This window comes from Salvelinus namaycush, chromosome 8, assembly GCF_016432855.1.
Source record: "Salvelinus namaycush isolate Seneca chromosome 8, SaNama_1.0, whole genome shotgun sequence".
Taxonomy (NCBI): Eukaryota; Metazoa; Chordata; class Actinopteri; order Salmoniformes; family Salmonidae; genus Salvelinus; species Salvelinus namaycush.
The window spans coordinates 4,146,158-4,156,718 of NC_052314.1; the positions used below are offsets into that span (position 1 = coordinate 4,146,158).

Here is a 10,561-nt window from a genome sequence, read left to right on the forward strand (position 1 = left end):
TAGGGGTTAAATACTGCTCTCACCCCCTCTTCTGCTTTCTTCTTATTGGCCTCTTCCTTCTCCTCCTCCTCTTTCCTTGCCTTGTCTCTCCCTTTGTCTGTCTGTGCCGTCTTCATGGCCTTGTCTCTCCCTTCGTCTGTCTGTGCCGTCTTCATGGCCTTGTCTCTCCCTTCGTCCGTCTGTGCCGTCTTCATTGTCTTCTCAGCTTCCTTCAGGTCTGTGAGCGTCACCCCCTGATTGGACAACAGACAGGAGGTTTTAGTCATGTCCTTGTCAGACAGACATATCACAATGCCTGCCAATCTACTGGATCGTTCCATCTCATTTGCTTAGAAATCTCTTCTCTCCTTCACTGATTGGAGAAGACTTATCAGGTGAAAATAATATGGTGAAAGGAAGCTCATTGGACTGGCTTTCTCAGATCAGATGAGGGAGAGAAGGCGAAGAGGGGTGCTGTGTATCTCCTGTCTGGATATATCTGACCTGAGTGGATCGTCGTGACTGTCTGGCGTGTCTGGAGCGAGCCTTCCTCTGAGCCTCAGCCTCCTCATCACGTACCGGGGTCAAGTAGGACCTGGATCGGGGGAAACAAAAAACATGATTTATTACATTACCCATAACATTATCATAAAATTATTTAGACATCAGGCACAGGGGTCAGGTAGGATCTGGACCAGGGAACACAAATTATAACTACATTTAACTAATATTTAGCTACATAGATAACATAGATAGTAGGAAAGAAAAGAAGGAGAAAGATAAGGACAAAGATAAGGAGAAAGGTAAGAGGGGAGAAAGGTAAGAGGGGAGAAAGGTAAGGAGAAAGACAAGAGGGAGAAAGGTAAGAGGGAGAAAGGTAAGAGGGGAGAAAGGCAAGAGGGGAGAAAGGCAAGAGGGGAGAAAGGCACGAAGGAGAAAGGTAAGAGGGGAGAAAGGCACGAAGGAGAAAGGTAAGAGGGAGAAAGATACGAAGGAGAAAGGTAAGAGGGAGAAAGGCAAGAGGGGAGAAAGGCAAGAGGGGAGAAAGGCACGAAGGAGAAAGGTAAGAGGGGAGAAAGGTAAGAGGGGAGAAAGGTAAGAGGGGAGAAAGGTAAGGAGAAAGACAAGAGGGAGAAAGGTAAGAGGGAGAAAGATACGAAGGAGAAAGGCAAGAGGGGAGAAAGGCAAGAGGGGAGAAAGGCAAGAGGGGAGAAAGGCAAGAGGGGAGAAAGGTAAGAGGGGAGAAAGGTAAGAGGGGAGAAAGGTAAGAGGGGAGAAAGGTAAGGAGAAAGACAAGAGGGAGAAAGACAAGAGGGGAGAAAGGTAAGAGGGGAGAAAGGTAAGAGGGGGGAAAGGTAAGAGGGGAGAAAGGTAAGAGGGGAGAAAGGTAAGGAGAAAGACAAGAGGGAGAAGGTAAGAGGGGAGAAGGTAAGAGGGGAAGAGAAAGGTAAGAGAAAGACAGAAGGGGAGAAAGACAAGAGGGGAGAAAGGTAAGAGGGGAGAAAGGTAAGAGGGGAGAAAGGTAAGAGGGGAGAAAGGTAAGGAGAAAGACAAGAGGGAGAAGGTAAGAGGGAGAAAGGTAAGAGGGGAGAAAGGTAAGGAGAAAGACAAGAGGAAGAAGGTAAGAGGGAGAAAGGTAAGGAGAAAGACAAGAGGGAGAAAGACAAGAGGGGAGAAAGGTAAGAGGGAGAAAGATACGAAGGAGAAAGACAAGAGGGAGAAAGGTAAGAGGGAGAAAGGTAAGAGGGGAGAAAGGTAAGAGGGAGAAAGGTAAGGAGAAAGACAAGAGGGGAGAAAGGTAAGAGGGGAGAAAGGTAAGGAGAAAGACAAGAGGGAGAAAGACAAGAGGGGAGAAAGGTAAGAGGGAGAAAGATACGAAGGAGAAAGGTAAGAGGGGAGAAAGATACGAAGGAGAAAGACAAGAGGGAGAAAGGTAAGAGGGAGAAAGGTAAGAGGGGAGAAAGGTAAGAGGGAGAAAGGTAAGAGGGAGAAAGGTAAGGAGAAAGACAAGAGGGGAGAAAGGTAAGAGGGAGAAAGGTAAGAGGGAGAAAGGTAAGGAGAAAGACAAGAGGGGAGAAAGGTAAGGAGAAAGACAAGAGGGAGAAAGGTAAGAGGGGAGAAAGGTAAGAGGGAGAAAGGTAAGAGGGAGAAAGATACGAAGGAGAAAGGTAAGAGGGGAGAAAGATATGAAGGAGAAAGGTAAGAGGAGAGAAAGGTAAGGAGAAAGACAAGAGGGAGAAAGGTAAGAGGGAGAAAGATACGAAGGAGAAAGGCAAGAGGGGAGAAAGGCAAGAGGGGAGAAAGGCAAGAGGGGAGAAAGGCAAGAGGGGAGAAAGATACGAAGGAGAAAGGTAAGAGGGAGAAAGGTAAGAGGGGAGAAAGGTAAGAGGGGAGAAAGGTAAGAGGGGAGAAAGGTAAGAGGGGAGAAAGGTAAGAGGGGAGAAAGGTAAGGAGAAGAAAGGTAAGAGGGGAGAAAGGTAAGAGGGGAGAAAGGTAAGAGGGGAGAAAGGTAAGAGGGGAGAAAGGTAAGAGGGAGAAAGGTAAGAAAGGAGAAAGGTAAGAAAGGAGAAAGACAAGAAGGAGAAAGGTAAGAGGGGAGAAAGGTAAGAGGGAGAAAGGTAAGAAGGGAGAAAGACAAGAAGGAGAAAGGTAAGAGGGGAATTAACAGAATTGAAAGGTCACAGATCAGCGTCCCAGGTGGCTGTGCATGAGTCAGCTTAGTAGACCACTACACCACTCTGGCACATAACCTTCAACTACATTTAATCACATCAACAACACTCAACTACAATTGCAGCCTCACACCCTCGGCACGCCACTGTGTTTAAAGGTGAAAGTTCAAACATCTAGAAAACAAATAGGCTCTGTAAACTCTAAACGCTGGAACATCGCTGAAACATCATTGCCGTCATGGTGAAAAAGACTCACTTGCGCCTCTGCTTTGTCTCCAGATCGCTGCCCCCGCCGGTCGTCGTGGTCACAGAGATGGAGGTGGTGGTGACAGAACCCTGCTCCTTCTCCTTCTTCTCTGCCTGCTCCTGAGCCAGTCTGAAATAGAGGGAGAGAGAGGGAAGAGAGAGATGGTAGAGAGGAGAGACAGGGGGTAGAGAGGGTAGAGAGGAGACAGACAGGGTAGAGAGAGAGAGAGAGAGAGAGAGAGGGTAGAGAGGAGAGAGATTGAGGGGAGAGAGCGAGGGTAGAGAGAGAGAAAGGGTAGAGAGGAGAGAGAGAAAGGGTAGAGGGGAGAGAGAGATTGAAGGGAGAGCGATTGAGGGGAGAGAGCGAGGGTAGAGAGGAGAGAGACAAAGAGAGAGGGTAGAGAGGAGAGAGAGAGGGGAGAGAGGAGAGAGAGAGAAAGAGAGAGGGAGAGAGGAGAGAGAGAGGGGAGAGAGGAGAGAGAGAGAAAGAGAGAGGGTAGAGAGGAGAGAGAGAGGGTAGAGAGGAGAGAGAAAGAGAGAGGGTAGAGAGGAGAGAGAGGGTAGAGAGGAGAGAGAGAGAAAGAGAGAGGGTAGAGAGGAGAGAGAGAGGGTAGAGAGGAGAGAGAAAGGGGAGAGAGAGAGGGTAGAGAGGAGAGAGAGAGAAAGAGAGAGGGTAGAGAGGAGAGAGAGGGTAGAGAGGAGAGAGAAAGGGGAGAGAGAGAGGGTAGAGAGGAGAGAGAGAGAAAGAGAGAGGGTAGAGAGGAGAGAGAGGAGAGAGGGTAGAGAGAGAGGAGAGAGAGGGTAGAGAGAGAGGAGAGAGGGTAGAGAGGAGAGAGAGAGGGTAGAGAGGAGAGAGAGAGAGGAGAGAGGGTAGAGAGAGAGGAATACATATTTAGTCCTTGCATCCATAACTATGACTTTGAGAGTGGTTACATTTCTCCAGCCCCACACCTCAGCTTTATAGCAAACCAAGTGGCAGGGCTGCTGTGTCGTTTGCTCTAAAAGGAATTAAGGACCGTGCCATTATCAGACACACCCACCTCTGGGCCACCAGGATGTTGAGTCGACTGAGTCCAGCAGAGGAGCTACTTCCTGTTCCCGTGGGGTCATCCGGTTTGCGTCCATAGGATGAGCTGGGAATACCAACCAGACTTATTGACCATAATATCTACAGCATATTCTCTACTACAGCCACATAAACAGTGTCTATGGTTAGGTCTCCCTGGTAACAGAGGACTTTTTTTGGCCACTACTTTTTTACAGTTGGATCAGTTTGGATGCCTGACTAGGACGAATAATGGGACAAGCTGGTTAAATAAAGACAATATACTCAGAGACAATATACTCAGAGACAATATACTCAGAGACAATAACAATATACTCAGAGACAACATACTCAGAGACAATATACTCAGAGACAACATACTCAGAGACAATATACTCAGAGACAACATACTCAGAGACAACATACTCAGAGACAATACACTCAGAGACAATACACTCAGAGACAATATACTCAGAGACAACATTCTCAGAGACAATATACTCAGAGACAATATACTCAGAGACAATATACTCAGACAACATACTCAGAGACAACATACTCAGAGACAATACACTCAGAGACAACATACTCAGAGACAACATACTCAGAGACAATATACTCAGAGACAATACACTCAGAGACAACATACTCAGAGACAACGCATCCAGCAGTGTAATATTGAACACAGAAGAAGAGTGTAAGGAAAAGAGTGGGAACATCACACTGTGTTTTCTAACTCAACCAGAAGCCCTAAGAGTGGACAAACACACCAATGAGCAGAGCCAAGGCTGTAGGACATACCTGAGAGGCAAGGAGGGGGTGGAGCTACTAAGATCACTTCCAGTACTATTGAGGCGTCGGGTGTAAGAGGAGCTACGACTCAGCCAGCTGAGGGAGAGAGGCGGGGGAGGGTGGGTGAGAGATAGAGGGAGTGTGAGAGAGAGCAAGAGAGAGAGAGAGAGTGGGAGGGAGGGTGAGAGAGAGAGAGAGAGAGAGAGAGAGTGAGAGAGTGGGAGGGAGGGTGAGAGATAGAGGGAGTGTGAGAGAGAGCAAGAGAGAGAGAGAGAGTAGGAGGGAGGGTGAGAGATAGAGGGAGAGAGAGAGAGAGTGGGAGGGAGGGTGAGAGATAGAGGGAGTGTGAGGGAGAGAGAGTGGGAGGGAGGGTGAGAGAGAGAGAGAGAGTGAGAGAGTGGGAGGGAGGGTGAGAGATAGAGGGAGTGTGAGAGAGAGCAAAGAGAGAGAGAGAGTGGGAGGGAGGGTGAGAGATAGAGGGAGGGTGAGAGAGAGCGAGAGAGGGAGGTGGGTGGGAGATAGAGAGGGGGAGGGTGAGAGATAGAGGAGAGAGAGAGAGAGAGTGGGAGGGAGGGTGAGAGATAGAGGGAGAGAGAGAGAGTGGGAGGGAGGGAGAAGAAAGAGAGGGAGGGGGAGAGAGAGCGAGAGAGGGAGGTGGGTGGGAGATAGAGAGGGGGAGGGTGGGGGTAGAGAGGAGAGAGAGAGAGAGAGGGGGAGGGTGGGTGGGAGATAGAGAGGGGGAGGGGGAGAGATAGAGGGAGAGAGAGAGAGAGAGTGGGAGGGAGGGTGTGAGAGAGGGAGAGAGGGAGGGTGGGTGGGAGATAGAGAGGGGGAGGGTGAGAGATAGAGGGAGAGAGAGAGAGAGAGTGGGAGGGAGGGTGAGAGATAGAGGGAGAGAGAGAGAGAGAGAGTGGGAGGGTGTCAGATAGAGGGAGAGAGAGAGTGGGAGGAGGGGAGAGGATAGAGGGAGGGTGAGGAGAGAGCGAGAGAGGGGAGGTGGGTGGGAGATAGAGAGGGGGAGGGTGAGAGATAGAGGGAGAGAGAGAGCGAGAGAGGGAGGGTGGGTGGGAGATAGAGAGGGGGAGGGTGAGAGGGAGAGGAACGGTGGTGATGCAGTGAAGCTCAAAACCGGTTTATCTTTCCTCACACAAACACACAGTGAAGCTGATGACCCTTTCACTGCCACTCCACACTGTGGTACGTGACAGCATCATGTGAGGCAAGCTGAGCCCACCTGCTAGTGCTGTCTGGGATGGTGTCTGGCATACTGAAGAGACGTCTGGTTGGACTGGGGTTCACTAACCTACTAGTGCTGTCTGGGATGGTGTCTGGCATACTGAAGAGACGTCTGGTTGGACTGGGGTTCACTAACCTGCTAGTGCTGTCTGGGTTGGTGTCTGGCATACTGAAGAGACGTCTGGTTGGACTGGGGTTCACTAACTGCTAGTGCTGTCTGGGTTGGTGTCTGGCATACTGAAGAGACGTCTGGTTGGACTGGGGTTCACTAACCTGCTAGTGCTGTCTGGGTTGGTGTCTGGCAAACTGAAGAGACGTCTGGTTGGACTGGGGTTCACTAACCTGTAGTGCTGTCTGGGTTGGTGTCTGGCATACTGAAGAGACGTCTGGTTGGACTGGGGTTCACTAACCTGCTAGTGCTGTCTGGGTTGGTGTCTGGCATACTGAAGAGACGTCTGGTTTGGACTGGGGTTCACTAACTGCTAGTGCTGTCTGGGTTGGTGTCTGGCATACTGAAGAGACGTCTGGTTGGACTGGGGTTCACTAACTGCTAGTGCTGTCTGGGTTGGTGTCTGGCATACTGAAAGAGACGTCGGTTGGACTGGGGTTCACAACCTGCTAGTGCTGTCGGTGTGTTCTGGCATACTGAAGAGACGTCTGGTTGGACTGGGTTCACTAACCTTTAGTGCTGTCTGGGATGGTTGCTGGCATACTGAAGAGACGTCTGGTTGGACTGGGGTTCACTAAATGCTAGTGCTGTCTGGGATGGTGTCTGGCATACTGAAGAGACGTCTGGTTGGACTGGGGTTCACTAACCTGCTAGTGCTGTCTGGGATGTGTCTGGCATACTGAAGAGACGTCTGGTTGGACTGGGGTTCATAACCTGCTATGCTGTCTGGGATGGTGTCTGGCATACTGAAGAGACGTCTGGTTGGACTGGGGTTCACTAACCTGCTGGTGCTGTCTGGGATGGTGTCTGGCATACTGAAGAGACGTCTGGTTGGACTGGGGTTCACTAACCTGCTAGTGCTGTCTGGGATGGTGTCTGGCATACTGAAGAGACGTCTGGTTGGACTGGGGCTCACTAACCTGCTAGTGCTGTCTGGGTTGGTGTCTGGCATACTGAAGAGACGTCTGGTTGGACTGGGGTTCACTAACCTGCTAGTGCTGTCTGGGTTGGTGTCTGGCATACTGAAGAGACGTCTGGTTGGAATGGGGTTCACTAACCTGCTAGTGCTGTCTGGGATGGTTCTGGCATACTGAAGAGACGTCTGGTTGGACTGGGGTTCACTAACCTGCTAGTGTGTCGGGTTGGTGTCTGGCATACTGAAGAGACGTCTGGTTGGACTGGGGTTCACTAACCTGCTAGTGCTGTCTGGGTTGGTGTCTGGCATACTGAAGAGACGTCTGGTTGGACTGGGGTTCACTAACCTGCTAGTGCTGTCTGGGTTGGTGTCTGGCATACTGAAGAGACGTCTGGTTGGACTGGGGTTCACTAACCTGCTAGTGCTGTCTGGGATGGTGTCTGGCATACTGAAGAGACGTCTGGTTGGACTGGGGTTCACAAACCTGCAGTGCTGTCTGGGTTGGTGTCTGGCATACTGAAGAGACGTCTGGTTGGACTGGGGTTCACTAACCTACTAGTGCTGTCTGGGATGCTGTCTGGCATACTGAAGAGACGTCTGGTTGGACTGGGGTTCACAAACCTGCTGGTGCTGTCTGGGTTGGTGTCTGGCATACTGAAGAGACGTCTGGTTGGACTGGGGTTCACTCTGGCAGTCCTGGGTTCCTGAAAATACAAGGCTATGTAGTTGGTCCAGTCTAAGAGGACAGTACTGATGTAGTTGGTCCAGTCTAACAGGACAGTACTGATGTAGTTGGTCCAGTCTAAGAGGACAATAGTGATGTAGTTGGTCCAGTCTAAGAGGACAGTAGTGATGTAGATGGTCCAGTCTAAGAGGACAGTAGTGATGTAGTTGGTCCAGTCTAAGAGGACAGTAGTGATGTAGATGGTCCAGTCTAAGAGGACAGTACTGATGTAGTTGGTCCAGTCTAAGAGCACAGTAGTGTATTGGAGGTTGCTGATGTAGTTGGTCCAGTCTAAGAGGACAGTAGTGCTGTAGTTGGTCCAGTCGAAGAGGACAGTAGTGATGTAGTTGGTCCAGTCTAAGAGGACAGTAGTGATGTAGTTGGTCCAGTCTAAAGAGGACAGTAGTATGATGTAGTTGGTCCAGTCTAAGAGGACAGTGTGATGTAGTTGGTCCAGTTAAGAGGACAATAGTGATGTAGTTTGGTCCAGTCTAAGAGGGCAGTAATGATGTGTAGTTGGTCAGTTCTAAGAGGACATAGTGATGTAGTTGGTCCAGTCTAAGAGGACAGTAGTGATGTAGTTGGTCCAGTCTAAGAGGACAGTAGTGATGTAGTTGGTCCAGTCTAAGAGGACAGTAGTGATGTAGTTGGTCCAGTCTAAGAGGACAGTCGTGATGTAGTTGGTCCAGTCTAAGAGGACAGTAGTGTATTGGAGGTTGCTGATGTAGTTGGTCCAGTCTAAGAGGACAGTAGTGATGTAGTTGGTCCAGTCTAAGAGGACAGTACTGATGTAGTTGGTCCAGTCTAAGAGAACAGTAGTGATGTAGTTGGTCCAGTCTAAGAGGACAGTACTGATGTAGTTGGTCCAGTCTAAGAGAACAGTAGTGATGTAGTTGGTCCAGTCTAAGAGGACAGTAGTGATGTAGTTGGCCCAGTCTAAGAGGACAGTAGAGATGTAGTTGGTCCAGTCTAAGAGGACAGTACTGATGTAGTTGGTCCAGTCTAAGAGGACAGTACTGATGTAGTTGGTCCAGTCTAAGAGGACAGTAGTGATGTAGTTGGTCCAGTCTAAGAGGACAGTAGTGATGTAGTTGGTCCAGTCTAAGAGGACAGTGATGATGTAGTTGGTCCAGTCTAAGAGACAGTGGTGATGTAGTTGGTCCGTCTAAGAGGACAGTAGTGATGTAGTTGGTCAGTGCTAAGAGGGACAGTATGTGTATGGTCCAGTCTAAGAGGAACAGTGATGATGTAGTTGGTCCAGTCTAAGAGGACAGTGGTGATGTAGTTGGTCCAGTCTAAGGAGACAGTGGTGTGTAGTGCCAGTCTAAGAGACAGTACTGATGTAGTGTCCAGTCTAAGAGGACAGTAGAGTAGTTGTCAGTCTAAGAGACAGTAGTGATGTAGTTGGTCCAGTCTAAGAGGACAGTAGTGATGTAGTTGGTCCAGTCTAAGAGGACAGTGGTGATGTAGTTGGTCCAGTCTAAGAGGACAGTAGTGATGTAGTTGGTCCAGTCTAAGAGGACAGTACTGATGTAGTTGGTCCAGTCTAAGGGGACAGTAGTGATGTAGTTGGTCCAGTCTAAGAGGACAGTACTGATGTAGTTGGTCCAGTCTAAGAGGACAGTAGTGATGTATTTGGACCAGTCTAAGAGGACAGTAGTGATGTAGTTGTCCAGTCAAGAGGACAGTAGTGATGTAGTTGGTCCAGTCTAAGAGGACAGTACTGATGTAGTTGGTCCAGTCTAAGAGGACAGTAGTGATGTAGTTGGTCCAGTCTAAGAGGACAGTAGTGATGTAGTTGGTCCAGTCTAAGAGGACAGTAGTGATGTAGTTGGTCCAGTCTAAGAGGACAGTAGTGATGTAGTTGGTCCAGTCTAAGAGGACAGTGATGTAGTTGGTCCAGTCTAAGAGGACAGTAGTGTATTGGAGGTTGCTGATGTAGTTGGTCCAGTCGAAGAGGACAGTAGTTATGTAGTTGGTCCAGTCTAAGAGGACAGTACTGATGTAGTTGGTACAGTACACCCTACACCCTAGAGCAGCAGTATTTAACCCCTACACCCTAGATCAAGGGTATTACATCAGCCCCTACACCCTAGAGCAGTGGTATTTAACCCCTACACCCTACACACTGCACCCTAGAGCAGTGGTATTTAACCCCTACACCCTAGCCCCTACACCCTAGATCAAGGGTATTACATCAGCCCCTACACCCTAGAGCAGTGGTATTTAACCCCTACACCCTAGATCAAGGGTATTACATCAGACCCTACACCCTAGAGCAGTGGTATTTAACCCCTACACCCTACACACTACACCCTAGAGCAGTGGTATTTAACCCCTACACCCTAGATCAAGGGTATTACATCAGCCCCTACACCCTAGAGCAGCAGTATTTAACCCCTACACCCTAGAGCAGTGGTATTTAACCCCTACACCCTAGCCCCTACACCCTAGATCAAGGGTATTACATCAGCCCCTACACCCTAGAGCAGTGGTATTTAACCCCTACACACTACACCCTAGAGCAGTGGTATTTAACCCCTACACCCTAACCCCTACACCCTAGAGCAGTGGTATTTAACCCCTACACCCTAACCCCTACACCCTAGAGCAGTGGTATTTAACCCCTACACACTACACCCTAGAGCAGTGGTATTTAACCCCTACACCCTAGATCATGGGTATTACATCAGAGGATTGGATTGGTATAAGCAATATAGCTACACTTCTTATAAGGGGGTGTACAACATACGACATCCAGCGACATCAGTATGATGTCTGT

At 49.3% G+C, this 10,561-nt stretch overlaps 1 protein-coding gene across 1 annotated transcript in view; it reads right to left on the reverse strand.

The window, feature by feature from the left end:
* Positions 1 to 6,162, reverse strand: part of LOC120051650 (protein phosphatase 1 regulatory subunit 12A-like) — a 6,308-nt gene extending 146 nt beyond the window's left edge. The window contains exons 1-6 of the mRNA XM_038998543.1: positions 6,107 to 6,162; positions 4,744 to 4,830; positions 3,938 to 4,030; positions 2,908 to 3,027; positions 484 to 574; positions 24 to 233 (exon numbers count right to left, since the gene is read on the reverse strand). Coding sequence (XP_038854471.1) covers positions 24 to 233; positions 484 to 574; positions 2,908 to 3,027; positions 3,938 to 4,030; positions 4,744 to 4,830; positions 6,107 to 6,138 — 633 coding nt within the window. The 5' untranslated portion in view covers positions 6,139 to 6,162. The remainder of the gene's footprint in view (positions 1 to 23; positions 234 to 483; positions 575 to 2,907; positions 3,028 to 3,937; positions 4,031 to 4,743; positions 4,831 to 6,106) is intronic.
* Positions 6,163 to 10,561: the final 4,399 nt, after the last annotated feature.